This window comes from Bombina bombina, chromosome 6 (assembly GCF_027579735.1).
Source record: "Bombina bombina isolate aBomBom1 chromosome 6, aBomBom1.pri, whole genome shotgun sequence".
Taxonomy (NCBI): domain Eukaryota; kingdom Metazoa; phylum Chordata; class Amphibia; order Anura; family Bombinatoridae; genus Bombina; species Bombina bombina.
The window spans coordinates 128162182-128187347 of record NC_069504.1 but is presented as its reverse complement, the minus strand read 5'-3'; the positions used below and the strand labels follow the sequence as shown (position 1 = coordinate 128187347).

General features: G+C 37.6%; 1 protein-coding gene across 1 annotated transcript in view; it reads right to left on the bottom strand.

Annotated features, from left to right (window-relative positions):
- The window catches only part of GRAMD4 (GRAM domain containing 4), an 837450-nt gene extending 817821 nt beyond the window's left edge, over positions 1 to 19629 (bottom strand). The window contains exon 1 of the mRNA XM_053716614.1: positions 19418 to 19629. Within this exon, the coding sequence (XP_053572589.1) occupies positions 19418 to 19446 (29 nt within the window). The 5' untranslated portion in view covers positions 19447 to 19629. The remainder of the gene's footprint in view (positions 1 to 19417) is intronic.
- Positions 19630 to 25166: the final 5537 nt, after the last annotated feature.

The following is a 25166-nucleotide window of genomic DNA, read 5'->3' as shown; positions in this document are numbered from 1 at the left end:
TCTGTGGGTGGTAGGAAAAAAAAAAATGAAGTCTAATTACTTTTGGACCAGATAGTCACTTTTGTGTGTTTACACCATGAAAAATGCTTGTCACCTTGACAGCTCATAACATACAATAGTAATTAACCCCTTGGCTTCTTGTTACACATTCCAGTAATTAAAATCTTAGATGTTCTTAACACATATATTATCAACAACTGATTACACACTAGTAACTAACCATTGACAGGCAGTGACTCAATACAGTAATTAACCCTTTGGCAGCCAGAAACACACAAAACATTAGTTTGTATTGTATTCAAAAGGAAGTGAAGTCTCAAAGACATCAGCCCAGAAAGCAACCAGTGTGAGAGTTAAAAAGGGAAATAACGTATATTTTTCATAATACACGCAAAGTATATATTGGCGATTAAATACTGTACTTTATTGCAAAAGGTCTGCCTACAAAATAAATGCATTTAAATGCTATGTTATCAAAATGGGCATCATTTTTGCCCCTGGACATACAAGTCCCTCTTGTGCTGATTCCAGTTAGGGATTTATATAGAAGTACTGCTACAGCAATTAAACAATTGTTGTGAAGAATGTATTAGGCTCAGGCTTGCGATGTCTGGAGCATGTACTTCCAATTATTGTGGTATCCGGAAAACTTACAATTACAGGTAGCCCTCAGTTTACGCCGGGGTTAGGTTCCAGAAGGAATGGTTGTAAATTGAAACCGTTGTAAATTGAAACCCAGTTTATAATGTAAGTCAATGGGAAGTGAGGGAGATAGGTTCCAGGCCCCTCTCAAAATTGTCATAAGTAACACCTAATACATTATTTTTAAAACTTTGAAATGAAGACTTTAAATGCTAAACAGCATTATAAACCTAATAAAATAATCACACAACACAGAATATATAATTAAACTAAGTTAAATGAACAAAAACATATGCTAAACAGCATTATAAATCTAATAAAATAACCACACAACACAGACTTCACTTGCATTTTTCTGCAAACAGTTCTTTCTAAGCATTCCAATCTGGACTGATTTATAGAAAGGAAGATCTTGTTCCTTTGAAATCTGCTCGATAGCTCAGGTCTGGTTAAATTGATTAATTTCAGCTTGCTTGGCTTTGCTGCAACACAAGCGGACAGCTCCACCTACTGGCTATTTTAATAAATGCACTGCTTCTCAATGCTTTTCAATAGCAGTCACATGACTGGAAAAAAGGTTGTTATTCTGAAACGGTGTAAATTGAACCGTTGTAAAACGAGGGCCACTTGTAGTTATATTACAAGAAAAGGGGACAAAATAAAGTATATACTATAAAGGGTTTTGTTTGCAATTTATTATGCACAGTAAGAAACAAACAAACAAACAAAGTGTTTCATGTCATTAGGCAAAAAATAGGAAAACTGACCAGGAAAGAACAGGTATTGGGACAGACAGGTTTGAGTGGAGGCAATTTATTTATGTATTTAAAAGGAAACGTTTGGCACAGGCATTGCCAGCCAGCAAGAGACCTAACAAAAGCACAAGCCAAGTCATGTGCAACAGGCCTCCAAGTATAGTGTACCGGCCTCATTGCCCACCAGGGTGAAAGCTATGAATCCCACTGTGAGTCTCACACTACTGGGAAGAAAACACTGGCACAGAGCTCAAATAAAAAACAGTATAATGTGTCCTAGAGTGATAAGGTTGTTCAAGCAATTAACCAGTCGTCTGGATCAGACTCCATTCTAATCTGGTCCCCAATATTTGTCAAGATCCACAGGAAGCAACCTACCATATAGATTGGTTCCATTTACAAATCATACAACACTTCTCATGTTTTGCTCTCATTACTTGCTACCCTCTCAGCTTGAATGGAACAAAGCATGAAAGTAAATACCAAGTTCAAAACAAGCCTGGAAGTGTTTTGTTTTCTAATGATTGTAAAACATCTGTTCTTGCCAGTATATGTGAACAAATTCTCCAAATCCAGCAGTTTCAATACACTACCAGCTTAGAGATCAACACACAAAAATTCAGTTTCCTTGTCATGTTTTCCGGGTTACACATGTTGCAGGGTGTGCAAAGGGCAACATGCATGGTACACCTAAACAGCACACGAATTGTGACTCTGGACAGCACTATTCATGCTCCTCCCTGCATACCCTGAAGCGTGTGTAACTCATAAGTGTCCAGGAAAACATGGCTGAGGTGGCAACCCTAGATGGTGAACCTTTTTGGTAGTCTGTTGAGAAATTGTCGATAATCTTTTAAAAAAATATATTTCAGGAGAAGAGAGATAGATAGATATCTCTAATAAAAAAGCTTAAATCTTTATAACTGCTGCACATACATTCACACACAAATACGTAGAATTAGAAACCAAAGCTGGTAACTGGGGAATTTGAAGGATCTTGGGAAGTGAATGACACAGGTCAGTTAGGAATGTACAAGTGAAAACATAGCCAAAACAACCTGTGGTATCTCTGCTTTATTAATAATAATTGTTCACTTATTTTGACTCATCTTTATTTATAAAATATTTTACCAGGAAGGATACATTGAGATTTCTCTCGTTTTCAAGTATGTCCTGGGATCAGAAAACATTGCATTGATACAATAGGGTACAATAAAATACAAAAACAATAATAATACACAATATATGCAAACATTTAACATAGAGCAGGTACAAAATATTTAATCAACCATGACAGGAGAATTCTGTTTTGAGATATGTATAGGAGGGATCTCTTAAAGGATTTTTTTTTCTTATTTTTATTTGAGGTTCACTTAAAGGCATACAACATCACTCTTAAAGGATTTTAGGCTTGGGGAAGTTTTTAAAGTGTGAGGGAGGTCATTCCATAATTGTGGTGCTCTGTAGGAAAAGGAGGATCGAGCTGCTTTCTTTTTGTATTGAGGCAAGCTAAATAATGTGCTGTTATTGGATCGGAGGTTATAGGAGGTGGGAATAGCCGGAGAGAGCATTCTGCTCAGGTAGGGTGGGAGCTTCCCAGAAAGGCTCTTAAAGACAAGGCAGGAAAGATGGAGGGTGCATCTGGATTCCAGCGACAGCCAGTTTAGTTCTTTTAGCATGTCACAATGGTGGGTCCTGTAGTTACATTGTAGCACAAAGCGGCAGAACGAGTTATATAACGTATTTAGTTTATTAAGGTGAGTTTGCGGAGCAGGTGCATATACTATGTCCCCATAATCCAAGATAGGCATTAGCATTTGCTGTAATATCTTTTCCTTTACTGTAGGGCTGAGGCAAGATTTGTTTCTGTACAGGGCACCTAGTTTTGGATAAAGTTTAGAGGCAAGTTTTTCTATGTGGAGTCCAAAAGATAGATTGGGGTCTAACAACATACCTAAGTATTTAAAAGAGTGGACTGCGGTCAGCGTGCAATTGGATTTTGTTTTGATGCGCAGATGGGAATTTTGTAATTTTTGTATTTTAGGTCCCGTTCCAAAGATCATTGTGACCGTTATGTCAGTGTTTAGGAAGAGTTTGCTTTTCGAGATCCATTTTTCTACCTCTGTGAACTGGTCTTGGAGCACTGCTTCAAGCAGCGGCAGATCAGATTTGTTTGCATAGATTACCGTGTCGTCTGCGTACATGTGTACAGTTGAGGATTTGCAGACATAAGGCAAATCATTTATAAATACTGTGAATAGTAGGGGGCCGAGAATGGAACCTTGGGGAACACCACACGTGACTGGGAGAGGGAGGGAGTCACTGTTAGAGACAGAGACATATTGTGATCGATCCGATACATATGATTTAAACCAGGTTAACAGGCGATCAGCAATACCAGAGTTTTTTAGTTTGAGAAGTAGTATGTCATGGTCCACTGTGTCAAAAGCCTTTGCAAAATCAAGGAAAATAGCTCCAATTAGGTCTCCTTGTTCCATGCCAGTTTGGATGTCGTTGCAAACTTTTAGGAGGGCAGTTGTAGTGGAGTGATTCGGTCTAAAACCTGATTGATCAGGGGTCAGATAGTTAGAAAGTTGATAATACTTGCATAATTGCGTATGGACGCATTTTTCTAAGATGTTTGACAATACAGGGAGCAATGATATAGGACGATAGTTAGAAACCAAGGTTAACTCCCCACTTTTATGAATAGGCATTACTCTTGCAGTTTTCCAGAGTTTGGGTATGTATCCAGACACCAAGGATTCGTTAATTAGGGTTGTGACAGGTTTAGCAATTGCCGGCGCACTGAGCTTCAACAGCATTGCTGGGATTTGATGTAGCAGACTTTTGCAATAATTAAATTATATCTCAAAAGTAAAATGATAGGTGCTGAAATAGCATACTGTGTGTGCTCCATGAGCCATTAATTAACTGAAGGCATGGAAACAATAATTGATTAAAAAAGCAATGGCCCAATTACAGATAATTAAAAAAAAACTCACACCTTGCATAGACTATTACCATACATTTTACAGGGATGTACAATTCTCTGTGGAAATAATATATATTGATGCGCAAAGAAAGAAACCGTTTTTAAAATGCAGGGTTAATGTTAAGAACCAGATCATTTGAACCGAAAACATAACACCCATCTCCTACCTGACATTATTATCAGTTATTTGCAGAGCGCCAACAGATTCTGCAGCGCTAGAAACACTGACATGAGCAACCTGGATTACATAGACAAAGATGTAAACTGTATAATCTAGGTTTTCACAACCATGTAAACTGGATATCTAGAATTTGTAAGTGTGTATGTGTGTGCGTGTCACAGTTAACCCATTAAGGACAAGGCCATTTTTCAATTTCTTTCCCTTAAGGACCAGGGCTATTTTTACATTTCTGCAGTGTTTGTGTTTAGCTGTAATTTTCCTCTTACCCATTTTCTGTACCCACACACATTATATACCGTTTTTCTCGCCATTAAATGGAATTTCTAAAGATACCATCATTTTCATCATATCTTATAATTTACCATAAAACAATTGTCAAATATGATGAGAAAAAAAAAAAAAAGGACACACAACACACACTTTTTCTAACTTTGACCCCCAAAATCTGTTACGCATCTATAACCACCAAAAAATACCCATGCTAAATAGTTTCTAAAATTTTGTCCTGAGTTTAGAAATACCCAATGTTTACATGTTCTTTGCTTTTTCTGCAAGTTATAGGGCAATAAATAAAAAACTTTTTTTCTCAAAATTAGCGATAGTTACATTGGAACACTGATATCTGGCAGGAATCCCTGAATATCCCTTGACATGTATATATTTTTTTTTAGTAGACAACCCAAAGTATTGATCTAGGCCCATTTTGGTATATTTCATCTCACCATTTCACCGCCAAATGCGATCAAAAAATCGTTCACTTTTTCACAAACTTTTGGTTTCTCACTAAAATAATTTACAAACAGCTTGTGCAATAATGGCACAAAATGGTTGTAAATGCTTCTCTGTGATCCCCTTTGTTGAGAAATAGCAGATATTTATGGCTGTGACATTACTTTTTGGTAATTAGAAGGCCGCTAAATGCCGCTGCGCACCACATTTGTATTAGGCCCAGCAGTGAAGGGGTTAATTAGGTAGCTTGTAGGATTAATTTTAGCTTTAGGGTAGTGTAGTAGACAACGCAAAATATTTATTTTTTTACTAGACAACCCAAAGTATTGATCTAGGCCCATTTTGATATATTTCATGCCACAATTTCACCGCCAAATGCGATCAAATAAAAAAAAAAATGTGTTCACTTTTTCACAAACTAGTGTTTTTTACTGAAATTATTTACAAACAGCTTGTGCAATTATGGCACAAATGGTTGTAAATGCTTCTCTGGGATCCCCTTTGTTCAGAAATAGACATATACTGTATAGCTTTGGCATTGCTTTTTGGTAATTAGAAGGCTGCTAAATGCCGTTGCGCACCACATTTGTATTATGCCCAGCAGTGACAGGGTTAATTAGGTAGCTTGTAGCGAGCTTGAAGGGTTAATTTTAGCTTTAGTGTAGAGATCAGCCTCCCACCTGACACATCCTACCCCCTAATCCCTCCCAAAAAGCTCTCTTCCCTCCCCCACACCACAATTATACCCGCCATCTTAAGTACTGGCAGAAAGTCTGCCAGTACTAAAATAAAGTTGTTGTTTTTTTATTATTAAAAAAAAATATATATAATAATAATTAATAATAGAGGCATTACGGCAATACCTTGAAAGCGTCTGGAAGCGATACAGGGTACGTCGCTGGTCTTTAAAGACTAGTTTGTGTAAGACGCACCCTGTACGACGTGTGTCGTTAAGGGGTTAACCATGAGTCAGTGTGGTCCCCAAACTTTAAAAACTGTATGAGCCTGGACCAGCAAGTATTTTTGCTGTTCACATACATATACATTTAGGCGTATGTATATATATATATATATATATATATATATATATATATATATATATATATATATATATATATATATATATATATATATATATATAGTTAAAGCCCTTAGCCTGCCTTTATTTTCCTAACACCTGAAATCTCATAACTTTGAGCCCTTATAAAACTTGTGTGAAATATTTTTATTTATTTATTTATATTTATTAGATGGAGTTATTATGAGTGTAACTGTATTGTGTAATTTTTGATGCGTTTTGCGACACTTTTGTTTCGCGAAACAGTTAACTAGATCTCTGAGGACACGGTAAACATTCTATCATAAATTGCAACTCCGATCAAGCGATCGCGTTTACTTTTAACTCGTAATACGAGCATAAAACCCGGCGAGCACAAACACCAGCGATAAACCGCTTATTGCTCACGCGCAAACGTTTGAGCTCCACTCGTAATCTGGCCCATAGTCTTTTTGGCCTGTTGTGCATACATTTCCACTATAAAATAATGCTCTGGCTACTAAAATAATGAGTGACCATCTCCCCAGTATTTTAACTGGATCATATATTTCAAACATATTTGTAAGCCCCATAAACAAACAATGAAATAATAAAATTATATATTTTTTGCTATTACTAGTTAAAGGGATGTAAAATGTCAAGCACTAATTTGATAGTGAATGCATGTTTTTCATTACTGACCCTAGATAAAATCCCCACATAGGGGATCAGCAGTGGTAGTTACACAGTCAGAGCAGTCACTGTCTGTGCCGTGCAAGGCTTCAACTGCCAAGTGGGGCTTTACCCTTTGTGGGAGTAATCTAGGTCACTATTGCAAAAATGGCATGTATGCAATTATTCCCTTACAATGTCCCATTTGAACATGTCCACTCTTGTATCAGGATTCAGGTCTTATCAACAAAAGGAGTAAAAATGTACCAATACAAGAGCACAGGAGGGTTTATTAGATATATTACAGGGCAGTAAATGCAACCACTTATCTTGCAGATTAGACCGGAATTACGCCTGCAGATAAAGTTTAACTGATAAAAGCAGCTCATACTTTTTCTTCCTGTTACTGGCCTGAATTGTATTTTATTACATCCTGCATTCTCTCTAGTGTTTAAATGCTTCCTTGGTATGCCACAGCACATTGCCACTGTACAAATGCTACTTATGATTGACAGCTTAGTGGAAAAATTCCAGAGCATTTTGATTTTAAATGTAAATTCAATTTAAAAAAAAAAAAAGAGAAAACAGGATATCAGCAAGCTCCGCCTACAAATACTGACACACAAACAGCCTCTTCTCCTGGAAATGAAAAACTAACCGCAAGATGAAAAGCAAATGCCAAATGATTCATTAATTCCCTGTCTTACACGGGACTGAGACAGCATTAAAGAGTTAACCCCTTAGTTACCAGAGGGGATTAAAAAGCAATGCTAGGCAAAGTGATGTAGCCCACATTATTATTACCAGAAAAGAATACATTGAGATTTCTCTCGTTTTCAAGTATGTCCTGGGTCCACAAAACATTTCATTGTTACAATAGGGTACAATAAAATACAAAAACAATATTAATACATAAGTAATGCAAAATTTAAAATTTATTTAGAAAAGGTAGGAAATATATAATCAACCATGACAGGTGCATTCTGTTATGAGATATGCAGAGAGGGGTCTCTTAAAGGATTTTAGGCTTGGGGAAGGTTTGAAAGTGTGCAGGAGGTGGTTCCATAATTGTGGTGCTCTGTAGGTAAAGGAGGATCGAGCTGCTTTCTTTTTGTATGGAGGCAAACTAAATAATGTGCTGGTACTGGATCGGAGTTGAAGGGAGGTGGGAACAGCCGAGGAGAGCATTCTGCTCAGGTAGGGTGGGAGCTTCCCATAAAAGCTCTTAAACACAAGGCTGGACTGATGGAAGGTGCGTCTGGATTCCAGCGACAGCCTGTTTAGTTCTTTTACCATGTCACAATGGTGGGTCCTGTAGTTGCATTGTAGCACAAAGCGGCAGAACGAGTTATACAGTGTATTAAGTTTATTAAAGGGACAGTCTACACCAGAATTTTTATTGTTTTAAAAGATAGATAATCCCTTTATTACCTATTTCCCAGTTTTGCATAACTAACACATTTATAATAATATACTTTTAACCTGTGATTATCTTGTATCTAAGCCTCTGCAAACTGCCCCTTTTTTCAGTTCTTTTGACAGACTTGCAGTCTAGCCAATCAGTGCCTTCTCCCAGATAACTTCTCGTGCATGAGCACAGTGTTATCTATATGAAATACGTGAACTAACACCCTTCTAGTGGTGAAAAACTGTTAAAATGCAATCTGAAAGAGGTGGGCTTCAAGGTCTAAGAAATTAGCATATGAACCTCCTAGGTTAAGCTTTCAACTAAGAATACCAAGAGAACAAAGCAAAATTGGTGATAAAAGTAAATTGGAAAATTGTTGAAAATGACATGCTCTATCTGAATCATGAAAGTTTATTTTGGCCTAGACTGTCCCTTTAAGGTGAGTTTGCGGTGCAGGTGCATATACTACATACCCATAATCCATGATTGGCATCAGCATTTGCTGTACAATTGTTTTCTTTACTGTAGGGCTGAGGCAGGATTTGTTTCTGTACAGGGCACCAGTACACCAGTTTTGGATAGAGTTTAGATGCAAGTTTTTCTATGTGGAAGCCAAAAGATAGATTGGGGTCTAACAACATACCCGAGTATTTGAAAGAGTGGACTGCGGTCAGTGTGCAATTGGATTTTGTTTTGATGCGTAGATGGGAATTTTGTAGTTTGTGTAACTTAGGTACCGTTCCAAAGATCCTTGTGACAGTTTTGTCAGTGTTTATGAAGAGTTTATTTTTTGAGATACACTTTTCTACCTCTGTGAACTGGTCTTGGATCACTGCCTCAAGCTGCAGCAGATCGGATTTGCTTGCATAGATTACCGTGTCGTCTGCATACAGTTGAGGATTTGCAGACATTCGGCAGATCATTTATAAATAATGTGAATAGTAGGGGGCCGAGAATGGAACCTTGGGGAGCACCACACGTGACTGGGAGAGGGAGTGAATCGCTGTCAGATATGGAGCCATACTGTGATTGATCCGATACATATGATTGAAACCAGGTTAGCGGACGATCACCGATAACTGAGTTTAAGTTTGAGCAATAGTATGTCATGGTCTACTGTGTCAAAGGCCTTTGCAAAATCAAAGAAAATTGCTCCAGTTAGGTCTCCTTGTTCCATGCCAGTTTGGTCGTTGCAAACTTTTTAGGAGGGCAGTTGTAGTGGAGTGATTCAGGCGAAAACCTGATTGATTGAACAGAGGTCAGATAGTTAGATTGTTGGTAATACTCACATAGTTGCGTATGAACGCATTTTTCTAAGATTTTTGACAATACTGGGAGCAATGATATTGGACGATAGTTAGTAACCAAGGTTAAATGACCACTTTTATGGATAGGCACTACTCATGCAGTCTTCCAAAGTTTGGGTATGTATCCAGACACCAAGGATTTGTTAATTAGGGTTGTGACAGGTTTAGCAATTGCCGGTGCACTGAGCTTCAACAGCATTGCTGGGATTTGATCAGTTCTAGACTGGTTTTTCATTTTTAGATTATTAAGGCGTTTCTTAATGACATTGATGGGTACAGGTCTAAAATTGAACTTCTCTATATTGGGTCTTTGCAGATTTAGTGGGGCCTGATACACATTTGTAGTTTCAGGATGTGTGTCATTTATTAGTTTGTCAATCAGGGTGGTGGAGCATCTGACAAAATAATTGTTTAAGGCATTTGCTACTTCTAAGGGAAATTGCAGGGTTTGGTTGTCCACTTTGACAGTGGAGGGTTGGGAGTGGATTGGGGGAGTGTGTAAGTTATTTCTGATTTTCCAAAACTTTCTAGTGTTTGACATGTTTTTGTTGAGATTTTCACAGAAATATTGGACCTTGGCCAATTTTGTTTGTTTAGTGCATATATTTCGTCATTGTCTAAATACACAGTGATCGTTTATAAAGCCAGTATGCTTGAACTTTGACCACAGTGAATCCCGAAACTGGTACATTTGAATGAGGTCTGCTGTGATCCAATTCATATGTGCTCCTTTTACTCTCACCTTACGCAGAGGAGCATGCAGATTCTAAACTTGTAGGAGTTCGGACTGAAAGAATTCAACTGCAGAGTCTAAATCTGGAATTAGGTTTAATCTGTGCCAGGGGAGGTTATTTATGTCATTTAGAAATGATTGAAGATTAAATTCTTTTAAAGGTCATGGTGATTTTACCCTTAGGAGAGGATTTAGTAGCCTTTATTTTGTGCACACAGTACACTAAGCAGTGGTCACTGAAACTGTTAGGGAGAACACCTGCCTCCTGGATTCGGTCAGGAGAAGAAGTTGAGAGAATCCAATCTAGCAGGGTGTGGTTATGGCTTTTAATGTTTATGCGAGTTGGGGAGGAGATTAATTGCGTTAGCTGCAAAGTCTTAAACGGCGAGCAAGAACTATTGTTTTTAGGATTCAGCCAATCAATACTAAAATCTCCAAAGACCAAAATTTCCCCTTTTTGTGTTTTGAGTTATGGTTTCACTAAGGAGATAGACTATGTCAGAAAGGGAATGCACAGGGGAGCTAGGTGGGCTGTAGATTCCTGCAACAATGATTGATTTACTGCACGGGATCTCAATTGTGCCAGAAAGGAAATCAAAAAGGTGGCTAAGTTTTTGTAAGGGGGTGTACTTTATGGAATTGTCAACATAAATTACAATACTGCCTTCTCTTTTTGCTCTGTCATTTCTATGGCATGAATACCCATGTATTGCAATGGCAGAGTCAGGCATTTTGAAATTTAAAAGGAACACAATAATAGAAAAATAAAATGCTCAAATTTGTTAGCAACAAACCTGTTTTAAACTCATGACTGAAAGCTCCAATTATTTTTAGTGTTGGTAAATCCTAACGTTTTTGCAACACTACGATTTACTATCACTTTAAACCTTACACCAGTGGCCAACAAGTCTGTTTAAAATTGTAGGAACCAGTAAGAATATTTAGAAGCAAGGCAGTGGTATCTGTATATAGATATATTGGCCTTACACTCCACTGACACCAACAGTGTTTAAATCTAGAGTGTGTGCGCATGCGCGCGAGCACACACACATGTATAATAGGGGTGAAGGGGGGGGGTTGTTTTTTTTTACAGGTAAAAACCAAGACAATGTTTATTGCTCTAAAGCAGTGGTCTCAAAGTACCGGCCCCATAGTCAAATGCGGCCCTCAAGATAGTTTAATCTGGCCCTCCCTTGATTAATAGGTAAACCATTAATTTGGGCTGCCAATTTTGTTTAGGGTTCTAAAAGGTGTAACTAGTTGATGTTCTATATAGGTACTCACAATTCAAATATAAAGACAAGCATCCAGTGTAGACTCCCACCATGCACTGTATTGGGTAAATGTCACTTTTTACGTTGCTATACAGTTCCAAGATGATCACTTCACTTGGCACTCACAAAATAAATAGACAACTGTGTATATATATTGTGGGCTACAACTCCCACCATGCACTACTACATGGCTAAATGTCACTTCCATTTCCTAGTATATCTAGTTTTGGAGCACTTACTCGGTTCAAGCGGCCTCCATTGGAGAAGAACACTTGGCCAGCGGCCCCCCCCAGATACTTTGAGTTTGATACCCCTGAACTAAAGGAAAGGTTGAGCAGGGGCAGCACACGAAGGACCACCACTTGCTCACTTGACTTACACTACATAGAGCAGTCATAGGACAGGAAAATAAAAACTTACCCCGCATAACAAAACAAAAAAAATAAGCTATTGGTTTATGATTCTACACCAGAGTAAATGCATGCACTTTACCATAAATGTTCTGCTTTAGAAACACTGTAGACCTATGTGTGGGTAAAGTATGTAATACTGTACCCTGGAGCTATTACAAATCCACTAAGATGTAACATTTTAATTATTATTCATAAGCAAATTATTGGGTTAAACAGCTTGTAACTGTTTAGAATAATTAAAGTAACCGTGCTTCTTACAACACATGCGACTTACACAGACTAACAGAATTCTGGAGATAGCCACGTTTTTTTAAAGGGATATGAAACAGGTTTCCTTTACTAAAAACAAATGTTAAATCAAAGTAAAGAGATTGTGTTTAAAAAAAAAAAAAAAAAAAATTATTGTATTGCAAAATAAGAGAGCAGACATCTTTTGAACTTGAGTTGCATTATGTCTCATCTAAAAAAAGACTTTTGCATTCACTAAACCAGCTCAGGGTAGAAAACTGGTTTTCAAACCTGTCCTCAGACCTCCCTAACAGGCGACAATTAGGGGATATCTGAACTGCAGAGCAGGTAAAATAATCAGCTGATTAGTCAACATGGTTACTTTACCTGCTCTCATCCAAGGTAATATACTCCTATTATCAATTTTCTTTGTTCTCTTATTATTTGAAAAACTGGAATGTAAGCTTAGGAGCCGGCCCATTTTTGGTTCAGTACCTAGGTAGCGCTTGTGGATTGGTGTCTAAATGTAGCCACTAATCAGGAAGCGCTACCCAGGGTGCAAAACCAAAGTTTGCCAGCTCCTAAGCTTATATTCCAGGTTTTTCAAATAAAGATACCAAGAGAACGGAGAAAAAATTTATAATAGGAGTAAACTAGAAAGTTGCTTAAAAATGGCCTGTTGGGGAGGCTTGAGGACAGATTTGAAAACAAGTGCTCTATGATTTAGGTAGAACATACAATTTCCAGTTTACTTCTATTATCAAATTTTATTGGTATCATTCGTTGAAGAAGCAATGCACTAGTGGTTTATAACTGAACACATGGGTGAGTCAATGACAATTGGTATAAATATATATATATATATATATATATATATATATATATATATATATAATGTGTGTGTGTATGTATATATATATATATATATATATATATATATATATATATATATATATATATATATATATATATATATATATATATATATATATATATATAATGTGTGTGTGTGTGTATATATATATATATATATATATATATATATATATATATATATATATATATATATACACACACACATATATATATATATATATATATATATATATATATATATACACACATACACACACACATTATATATATATATATATATATATATATATATATATATATATATATATATATATATATATATATATATATATATATATATATATATATATATACATACACATACACATACACACACACACACACACAGCCACCAATCAGCATTTAGAACCTAGGTTCTATGCTGCTTCTGAGCTTACCTAGATAAACCTTTTGGCAGAGGATAACTAGAGAAGGAAGCTAATTAACCCTTTGAGTGCTAAGCACTTTCCCACCTGGGTGCTAAGATTTTTTTTTGTTTTTTTATATTTTTTTGAACATTTTTTTTTTAACTTTTTATTTTTATTTTTTTCAGACCCCTAAAACTTACACTGTTGGAAAGGTTAGGCCATTACCTTTCCAATGGTGGGCCTTGGGAGTCTGTAGCTGCTTAGATTCCTGAGATACAGGATTCTAAGCAGCATGCCCCCTGCTCCTATACTTAACATTGTTAAGTATAAATAAAGTTGCGCAGTGACGTCATCACGTTATTGCGCATGATGTCACCACGCAAAACAGGAAGCCCCTGCGATGCCTGTCACTTTAAAAGGCACAATTGCCGGGGTGGGAGCGGGTGGGAGACCCCAGCTCTCCTTCAAGGTGGGAGAGTGCTAGTGACGGCTCTGAGCCGTCATTAGTACCAGAGTGGGAAACTCTGTGACTGCTCAGAGCCGTCATTAGCACTCAAAGGGTTAAATAAAAGAAGTAAATTGGAACGTTATTTTAAATTGTATGTTCTATCTAATCATGATTCTCTAATTATGACTTTACTGCCCCTTTAAGTATAACCTTCTGCTTAGTGTTTTTATATCACAACAATGAAACAGACTGTTTTATATGCCTTTAATGAGCTTCACAAAGCAAAACCATTTCAAGTTTGTAGTTATATCAGCCAGAATCTCTGACAAGCATGTTACAACTATTAAGAAAAACAAAGTTACAGAAAACATGATTGCTCATGTTCCTCAAACAAGATATACTCCCACACTAACATGCATTGAAGTGAAAGTAAATCCTAGCGTTGTACAAACGCTAAGATTTACTATTGAAACAAATAAAGGGGACTTTCATTCATGAAGTGTAAGATACTTCATGTAGAAAGCTCCTTTATTTCATTCAATCGATTGCCGCTCTTAGATGCTACAGCAGCCCACGGCTAAATATTTTTTTTAGCCAATAGCCGTGCGGTAAATCCGGCTTGGCGCCCATGGGAGCCAAATTTACCGCACGGCTATTGGCTAAAAAGGTGAAAACGTCACCTCTTAGCCAAAAAATTATTTAGCCATGGGCTGCTGTAGCAGCTAAGAGCGGCGATCGATTGAATCAAATAAAGGAGCTTTCTACATGAAGTATCTTATAGTTCATGAATGAAAGTCCCCTTTATTTGTTTCAATAGTAAATCCTAGAGTTTGTACAACGCTAGGATTTACTTTCACTTTAAAAGAACAAAAAGAGCATGTGTAGAAGATACTGGCATTCATGCATATACTATGTGTATTATTTCACAATTAGCACTATTACAGCATGATAAAGGCATTCAAATATGAGTAGGGGAAAAAAATTCTACTGATTCAAAGTGACCAGTTACTGCTTATTTTAGTTTTTACTTAGTTTTAAACCTTCTGCAGCCAAAGAGAGATGCAGCACATTCCCATAGAAGAAAGCAAAAGACGTGAAAAAGATTGATTGGAGATACTGTGTGCCCAAAACTTTTAATAAATCCAATGTTACAGGTGATGAAAAGTGAAATGCAAAAACTTACAAGCTTAGAGACAGTAAAGTCAAAATGAATGGGTTAGAGCACAACATTTTAAACAAATTTCCAGTTTGCTTCTAATGTCAATTTTTCTTTGTTCTCTTATCCTTTGTTGAAGAGTAAACCTAAACAGGCCAATAGGAGCTTAGTAGTGTGCACGTCTTTAGTATACTATAGCAGACATTAGCAACTATGTATAAAATTGCTATTAACATTATTGCAACACTGCTGCCAGATAGCTAGACATGTGCACGTCCTGAGATTTCCTAGAATTACTCTTTAAAAAGGGATATGAAACCCAATTTTTTTTTTTTTTTCTTTTTCAGGATTCAGATAGAAAGTTGCTTGAAATTGAATACTCTAATTTACTCCTATTACCAATTTTCTTTGTTCTCTTGTTATCTTTATTTAAAAAGCTGGAATGTAAGCTTAGGAGCGAGCCGGCCCATTTTTGGTTCAGAACCTAGGTAGCGCTTGCTGATTGGTATCTAAATGTAGCCACCAATCAGGAAGCGCTACCCAGGGTGCTAAACCAAAAATTTGCCAGCTCCTATTTAAGCTTACATTCCAGGTTTATCAAAAAAGATACCAAAAGAACGAAGAAAAATTTATAATAGGAGTAAATTAGAAAGTTGCTTAAAATTGCATGCACTATCTGAATCATGAAACAAATGAGGGTTTCATATCCCTTTCACAAAGGACGCCATGAAAACTTAGCAAAACTGATAACAGAAGTAAAATTGGAAACTTGTTTAAATTGTATGCTCTATCCAGTCTAATGAAGCTTAATTTTTATTTTACTGTCCATTTTTAAACTAACAAAAGGATAATTTCACAAAGCACAATAGTAGAACTCCTAAAAATCCACACAAAGAAAATAGTTTCTCAACGCAACTCATACAAATAAATGCTGCACTGATGAAGCCATAAGTATATTAAAGTGACACTGAACCCACATTTTTTTCTTTCATGATTCAGATAGAGCATGACATTTTAAGTAACTTTCTAATTTACTCCTATTATCAATTTTTCTTCGTTCTCTTGCTATCTTTATTTAAAAAGCAGGAATGTGATTCATAGGAGCCGGCCCATTTTTGGTTGAGAACCTGGGTTACGCTTGCTTATTGGTGGGTAGATGTAAGCCTCCAATAAGCAAGCGCTATCCATGGTGCTGAACCTAAAATGAGCTGGCTGCTAAGATTTACATTCCTGCTTTTAAAATAAAGATAACAAAATAAAGAAAAATTGATAATAGGAGTAAATTAGAAAGTTGCTCAAAATGTCATGCTCTATTTGATTCATGAAATAAAAAAATTTGGTTCAGAGTCCCTTTAAGTCAAGAAAAATTATACAAAAAAAGAAATTTGATTACACAACTTGGTGCCTTCAGTTTTTATGATAGCTATAGAAATGTTTGACCAGTTTATGTAAAAATATAATCCAAAACTCATTAGTGTATAAACTGGAGAAAATCTGAGATCAAGAGTTTATACATAAAAAATGCATTTCACAGTGTTATATCATTTACATACGCAGTCATTTTTAGAAATATATCTGATTATGGTTTATGACATACTTGCTAAATAAAGTTGATTTTATTATTTTTCTCCTTTATTTTATTAAAATATTTGATCTAGAACAAGCCAATTAATGAATGGATAGACTTGAATTCACTGAGTGGCTATTTTTAATGTGATGATTTATCACTTTGTGAGACAGTTACAACATTCATTTGTCTGAAATCTATGCAATCTGGGGTATAATTTGTATAAGATTCTGCCAAAACTACTTAGCACATAGAAATAGTTTGTATCCTGGGCTCCAATAAAGTTACTTCTAATACAATTATTTTTAAACACAGCAAATCGCCAATGCAATGAACGTCAAACGTGGCTTGTAAAACAAATTCTTTGATAAACCAGTTAGCTTTTATAAGAGCCCAAATGGTCTAAACCTAAGTATAGAATAATGAAGCATTATTAGATAAGCAAAAAAGGTGAAAGTAGTAACATTTTAGCACTCCAAGTTCACTAGGATTTTTAACCCAAGATCATTTGTGCAAAATGTGCTTAGGATCGCAAACCCGTGAGCTCACAATTAAATTGCATCTATGAAACAGCAGTCTATGGGGTGAATCCTTATTTGCAGAGGATGATACATGTTACAAGTCTCATATCTATACCCTTAGCCCAGTACTGCAGAAGGACACATTACAGAACAAAGAGCTCCAGAATCCATGAGAAACACTGACTTGCTCACAACTACAGCAACATCTCACACACCTGCCAAGCAATACACGCACCATGTGAATTATTAAAAGACTGCGGCGGGGTAGCAGGCAGGTGAGTAATAAGTGAGATGTACCCAGTATCCCAGGCAGGGAAGTGAAAAAGATAAATACACAGTGACGTACCCATATCAATTGAGTGAATGGAAGAACAACCAAGAAAGTGTCCATATGAGTGAATGGTGAGAGAGCACAGTTAAAGGGACACTGTACCCAAAAAAATTCTTTTGTGATTCAGATTCAGCAGGAAATTTTAAGCAACTTTCTAATTTACTCCTATTATCAAATTTTCTTCATTCTCTTGGTATCTTTATTTGAAATGCAAGAATGTAAGTTTAGATGCCGGCCCATTTTTGGTGAACAACCTGGGTTGTCCTTTCTGATTGGTGGATACATTCATCCACCAATAAAAAAGTGCTGTCCAGAGTCCTGAAACCAAAAAAAAGCTCAGATGCCTTCTTTTTTTAAATAATGATAGCAAGAGAAAGAAGAGAAATGGATAATAGGAGTAACTTAGAAAGTTGCTTAAAATTGCATGCTCTTTCTGAATTACAAAAGAAAAAAATTGGGTTCAGTGTCCCTTTAAAAGGGACACAGAACCCAATTTTTTTTCTATCATGATTCACATAGAGCATGCAATTTTAAGCAACTTTCTAATTTACTCATATTATCAAATTCTTTTCATTATCTTGGTATCTTTATTTGAAATGCAAGAATGTAAGTTTAGATGCCGGCCCATTTTTAGTGAACACACTGTGTTGTTCTTGCTGATTGGTGAATAAATTCACCTACCAATAAACAAGTGCTTTCCATGGTCTGAACCAAAAAAAATAGCTTAGATGTCTTCTTTTTCAAATAAAGAAAGCAAGAGAACGAAGAAAAATTGATGAGTAAATTAGAAAGTGGTTTAAAATTGCATGCTCTATCTGAATCACAAAAGAAAAAAATTGGGTTCAGTGTCCCTTTAAGTGCAAGCTGTAACATTCATCGAAGTACTCAATGTGAAATAAAAGTGCAAACTCAGTACATAATGCAAGAGACCAGTAAAGATAGTATGTGTGACAGTGGAGTAAAGGCCAGATGTACTAGGTATTCTAGGTGCATGTATAGTACAAATGCAAGACAGCCAGGTGAGTGCACTGTAACAGGTAGGGGAGTGTGATAGTCAGGTGAATGGTGCATAGTGTGACATTTGTAGTAGTGTGCTGTAAGTGCACAGCATAGCTCTGAGTCAATCAGGAATGGGAACAATGTGACAGCACTGTGAGACACTGAGGTGAGTGGAAGATAAAACAGACAGGGGGGTGTGAGAGCACTGTGTGACATTCACAGGAGTGCAGTCGATGACACTGAGGTGACAGCAAGATGTAACAGGCAGGTTGGGGGCAAGATGTGCATTTACTACATGACATTGTTTGGGAACAATGTGACAGCCATTCAGGTGAGTTTACTGTCTGACAATAAAGTGAGTGGAAGATGCATGTGGGCTATGTCACCTACAGATTTAGGAACAAAGAGACAGCCAGTCATGTGAGTGCACTGTGAAATACGGATGTGAGTGGAAGATGTTAACATTTAGGTGGGTGCACTATACGACCCACAGGTTAGGGAGCAATGTGACAGCCAGTCATGTATGAGAGTCAGATGAGTGCACTGTGAACATTCAGTGAGAGGCAGCAGGTAGGTGAAGTGAAAATGCGACATCCAGGTGTGTATACTGTGTGTCAGGTAGGTGAGTGAGCTGTGTCATACACTGTATGATAACAAAGAGGCCCAAAAAGCATACAATGGGCAGCGCGCATTAACCCTGTGGTGTACCAGCGGTGTCACGGGAACGGGCCTGACTTACCCTGGACCGAAATCCGAACAAACTTTCATCCAAGCTGCTGCTCTCTCTCGTCTCAGCGCTTAGCTCAGTTTGATCACGTAACGGGGAAGCTCTAAGCTTATGCACATTCACAGCAGCCACCGGTGTCCCCCCCCCTGCGTATCCCCGTCCCACTGGCTCAAGACTCCGCCGCCTACTGACAGCTACGGGAACCGAAATACAAACCAGCCAGCTCTGGGTTTGACGTCAGCGGCGCGCGAGCACACATGCTACGCGCACACACTACGGTCCCCGCCCACCACTGGAAAGAGACGAGTGTGTGTGATATGCAGGACATACGCGCTCTTTTTAGGAGTTGATGGTCAAATAACGGAATGTGAGTACCTGGGTGTAAAGCTATTAGCGTGCAGCAAACTTAGCCAGGGAATACGTCTTGGTTTAGCCGACATGTTTCCAGCTTGTGACATTATTTTGGCGTTTAGCTTGAAAGGGCATACATCGTGTATAGGTCCTGGGTTTAAACAGAAGTACCAGAAGTAATATGCTAAGCAATGAGTTCTGGCTTTCTGTGTCTGGTATTCTCAAAAAGAAGAGAACAGCAAATAGCATGAGTCTGATATATTAAAAAGTGTAAGCTCTACTGTATTCAAATTTCAAGTCCTAAGCCCAACTCATCGCATGATGTGATATTATCAACCAGTACAAGTCCTAAACCCATCATCATCTTCATCTGACATGAAAAATGGCACACACCCAGTGCAAGTTCTGAACCCAATAATGCATTTGAGTTGATGGAATGGTCAAGCACCCTGCGCAAATCCTAAACCCATCTCCACACCTGACTTGATAACATGGTCAAGTGCCCCTTGCAAATCCTAAACCAAACTCCACACCTGACTTGATAACATGGGCAAGCGCTACTTGCAAGTCCTTAACCCAACTCTACACCTGACTTGAAGACTTGGGAAAGCGCTACTTGCAAATCCTAAACCCAACTCCACACCTGACTTGATAACATGGACAAGCGCTACTTGCAAACCCTAAGCCCAACTTCATGGGCAATACCATGTGCAAGTACTGAACCCAACTCTGCCACTAATTAAACATAAAAAAGTCAAGCTTGTGAACACGTTCTGCCCGACCCTAATCCAGACTTTACAAATTGGGGAAAAGCAGGGGTCAAGTCCAGGGGGAACACATGGGAACGGAGTTCCTAAACTATTTTTGCAGGAGGAACTAAGTTCCCCCTGGACAGAGAACAGAAAATAGTCCTTGCAATTAAAGGTTTTTGTGAAACATCTTGAAGTTGGATAAGCTCAATTACTTTATTTTTTACACCAATGGTATGTGCAGTCTGTTTATCTATGTTGGTGTCTGTATGTCTATTGATTTATGATCAGCAGGCCAGATTCTCTGCCGAATGCTGACATGCAAGATAATGTATTTTCTGCAGATTCAACCTTACCAGTTTCATCCCAAAGTGCAAGGTGACCTTTTTTGCTTTCAATGTTACTATGCCCTCGTGCTCCCTCTGTTACTTGCTTCACCTTTATTTGGTATACGTGTTAATAGTAAAAGAAAAGAAAATTCAGATGCCTTGTGACCATCATTTTACATTAAATTAAGTTATCAATGTTTTTTACTGCAGAGTGAGGGCAAACACAAACCCCTTATCAAGACCATGATATCAGATGTTTGCATTACAGAGCCTTACACATCCTGAGAGGCAGGGAGTAACAGCTCCTAAAATTTTACTTTGGCTCTTAGCTTTTTGGATTATTCAACATCATCTATATACAAATGACCCTCCATATGTGCTAAAAAGTGTGTGTCTGGCTTCTCAGTATCAGTTGAATTTTAAATTACAAATAAAAATGTTACCCCTGCCATGTAAAAATGTTACCACGGGTGTCCATCCTTAGGCCCAAACTAGGCATCCATTCAACCCTTCATTGGTTTTAATTTGCTTTCATTAACCAGAGTGAATAGATTATATACATATAAATAAAGTGTGTGTGTATGTAAACAATATTAACTGTGAGGGGAAGTCTTGGTGAGTTCCCACACCTTTTTTTTGTTGTTGGACTTTTCCACTAGGAAAAAACAAATGTAAGTCCTGAGCTTGTCTCTGTACCCCTGATGTAATAAATTGGGCAAGCACCTTGTATAATTTATCACCCCAACTCAACAAATGACTATATAAAATGTGCAAATCCTGAGCCTGGCTTATTGGCAGATGCCTGCTGCAAGTTCGGAACCTTGCTTAGTGCACCTGTCAAGCACCCTCTTCAAGTCCTGACTGACTCTGTGACCGGGCGAATCAAATGCTGTGTATCTATCATTCTATCATTATAGTTAGAAGCGTGCAAGTCAGAGTATAACTTTGAGCATCATAGACACAATTTCTCCTGAATGTTAATGTGCACCTGTCAGTTACTGAAAATGCCTTTTGCTTACTAACAAAGCTAGATTACGAGTTGTGCATTATGAGTGAAAAAGGCATCGTTATGGCTCTTTTTCATTACCGCTGGTATTACAGGTGTTGTAGGTATAGCTGTACCACACACCTTTTTGGCCGTCACACAACGTAAGTACCGCACTTTTTAAAAAGTCCTTTTTCAATGGGACTTCCACAGCGCCGGTATTATGAGTTTTGCCTGGGAGGCCAAAAAGTGAGCGGAACAGCCTATAACTACAAGATCCGTACCGCCATCCAAAGTCAGTAGTTATGAGTTTTACGTTATAAAGCTGTACCATAAAGCTCATAACTAAAGTGTTACAAAGTACACTGAACACCCATAAACTACCTATTAACCCTTAAACCGCCGCACTCCCGCATCGCAAACACTAGTTAAATATTATTAACCCCTAATCTGCTGCCGCCAATGTCGTCGCCACCCACATACATTTATTAACCCCTAATCTGTCCCTAACATCACCGCAACCTACATTACTGTTATTAACCCCTAATCTGCTGCCCCAAAATTGCTGCAACTTAACTACACTTATTAACCCCTAATCTGCTGCCCCCAATGTCGCTGCCGCTGCTATACTAAAGTTATTAACCCCTAAATCTAACACCCACTAACATTAACATAATTAAAATAATTCTAAATAAATATTACAATTAATTCCTAAATTATTCCAATTTAAAACTAAATAAATACTTACCTGTAAAATAAAACCTAAGCTAGCTACAATATAACTAATAGTTACATTGTATATAGCTTATGTTTTATTTTTATTTCACAGGTAAGATTGTATTTATTTTCACTAGGTAGATTAGTTAGTAAATAGTTATTAACTATTTACTAACTACCTAGTTAAAATACAAATTTACCTGTAAAATAAAACCTAACCTGTCTTACAGTAAAACCTAACATTACACTAAAATTAAATAAATTGCATTAATCAAATACAATTAACTAAATTACAAAAAAAAATAAACACTAAATTACACAAAATAAAAAACGAAATGATCAAATATTTAAACTAATTACTCCTAATCTAATAGCCCTATCAAAATAAAAAAGCCCCCCAAAATAATAAAACCCCTAGCCTAAACTAAACTGCCAATAGCCCTTAAAAGGGCCTTTTGCGGGGCATTGCCTCAAAGATATCAGTTCTTTTACCTGGTAAATAAAAATACAAACATCCCCCCCCAACAGTAAAACCAACCACCCACACAACTAACCCCCCAAATAAAATTCTATCTAAAAAACCTAAGCTACCCATTGCCCTGAAAAGGGCATTTGTATGGGCATTGCCCTTAAAAGGGCATTCAGCTCTTTAACATGCCCTAATCTAAAAATAAAACCCACTCAATAAACCCTTAATAAAACCTAACACTAACCCCCGAAGATCCACTTACAGTTTTGGAAGACCGGACATCCATCCTCTTCCAGCCGGTGAAGTCCTCATCCACGCGGCAAGAAGTCCTCAACGAAGCCGGGAGTAGTCTTCATCCAAGCGGCAAGAAGTCATTATCCAGGCTGGCAGAAGTCTTCATCCAGACGGCTTGTTCTATCTTCATCCTTCCTGCGCGGAGCGGGTCCATCTTCAAGACATCCGGCACAGAGCATCCTCTTCATACGGTCCCAGCCGTAAACTGTAGGTTCCCTTTAAGGGACGTCATCCAAGATGGCGTCCCTTGAATTCCGATTATCAGCCAATAGGAATTAAAGGGTAAAAAATCATATTGGCTGATGCAATCAGCCAATAGGATTGAGCTTCAATCCTTTTGGCTGACCCAATCAGCCAATAGGATTGAGCTCGCATTCCATTGACTGATTGGAACAGCCAATTGAATGCAAGCTCAATCCCATTGGCTGATTGGGTCAGCCAAAAGGATTGAAGCTCAATCCTATTGGCTGATTGCATCAGCCAATAGGATTTTGTACCCTTTAATTCCTATTGGCTGATAGAATTCTATCAGCCAATCAGAATTCAAGGGACGCCATCTTGGATGACGTCCCTTAAAGGGAACCTTCAGTGTACGGCTGGGACCATATGAAGAGGATGCTCCGCACCGGATGTCTTGAAGAAGGACCCGCTCCGCGCTGGAAGGATGAAGATAGAAGAGGCCGTCTGGATGAAGACTTCTGCCCGCCTGGATGATGACTTCTTGCCGCTTGGATGAAGACTTCTCCCGGCTTTATTGAGGACTTCTTGCTGCGTGGATGAGGACTTCGCCGGCTGGATGAAGATGGATGTCCGGTCTTCCAAAACTGTAACTGGATCTTCAGGAGTTAGTGTTAGGTTTTATTAAGGGTTTATTGGGTGGGTTTTAGTTTTGGGTTTGGGCATGTAAAAGAGCTGAATGCCCTTTTAAGGGCAATGCCCATACAAATGCCCTTTTCAGGGCAATGGGTAGCTTAGGTTTTTTAGATAGAATTTTATTTGGAGGGGTTGGTTGTGTGGGTGGTGGGTTTTACTGTTGGGGGGGATGTTTGTATTTTTATTTGCCAGGTAAAAGAGCTGATATCTTTGGGGCAATGCCCCGCAAAAGGCCCTTTTAAGGGCTATTGGCAGTTTAGTTTAGGTTAGGGATTTTATTATTTTGGTTTTTTTTTTTATTTTAATAGGGCTATTCGATTAAGAGTAATTAGTTTAAATATTTGATAATTAATTTTTTTTTGTAATTTAGTTAATTGTATTTGATTAATGTAATTAATTTAATTTTAGTGTAATGTTAGGTTTCACTGTAAGACAGGTTAGGTTTTATTTTACAGGTAAATTTGAATTTATTTTAACTAGGTAGTTATTAAATCGTTAATAACGATTTAATAACTAGTCTACCTAGTTAAAAAAAAATACAAACTTACCTGTGAAATAAAAATAAAACATAAGATAGATACAATGTAACTATTAGTTAGTTATATTGTAGCTAGCTTAGTTTTTATTTTTAAATAGGAATAATTTAGATATTGTAATATTTATATGGAATTATTTTAATTATGTTAAAGTTAGTGGGTGTTAGGATTAGGGTTACGTTAGGGTTAGATTTAGGGTTAGGTTTAGGGGTTAATAACTTATAGTGGTGGCGACATTGGAGGCAGCAGATTAGGGTTAATAAGTGTGGTTAGGTTGCGGCGGCAGATTAGGGGTTAATAAGAGTAATGTAGGTTGTGGCGACATTGGGGACGGCAGATTTGGATTTAATAACAGTAATGTAGGTTGCGGCGATATTGGGGACGGCAGATTAGGGGTTAGTAACTGTAATGTAGGTGGCGTCGTTGTTGGGGGCAGCAGATTAGGGGTGTTTAGACTC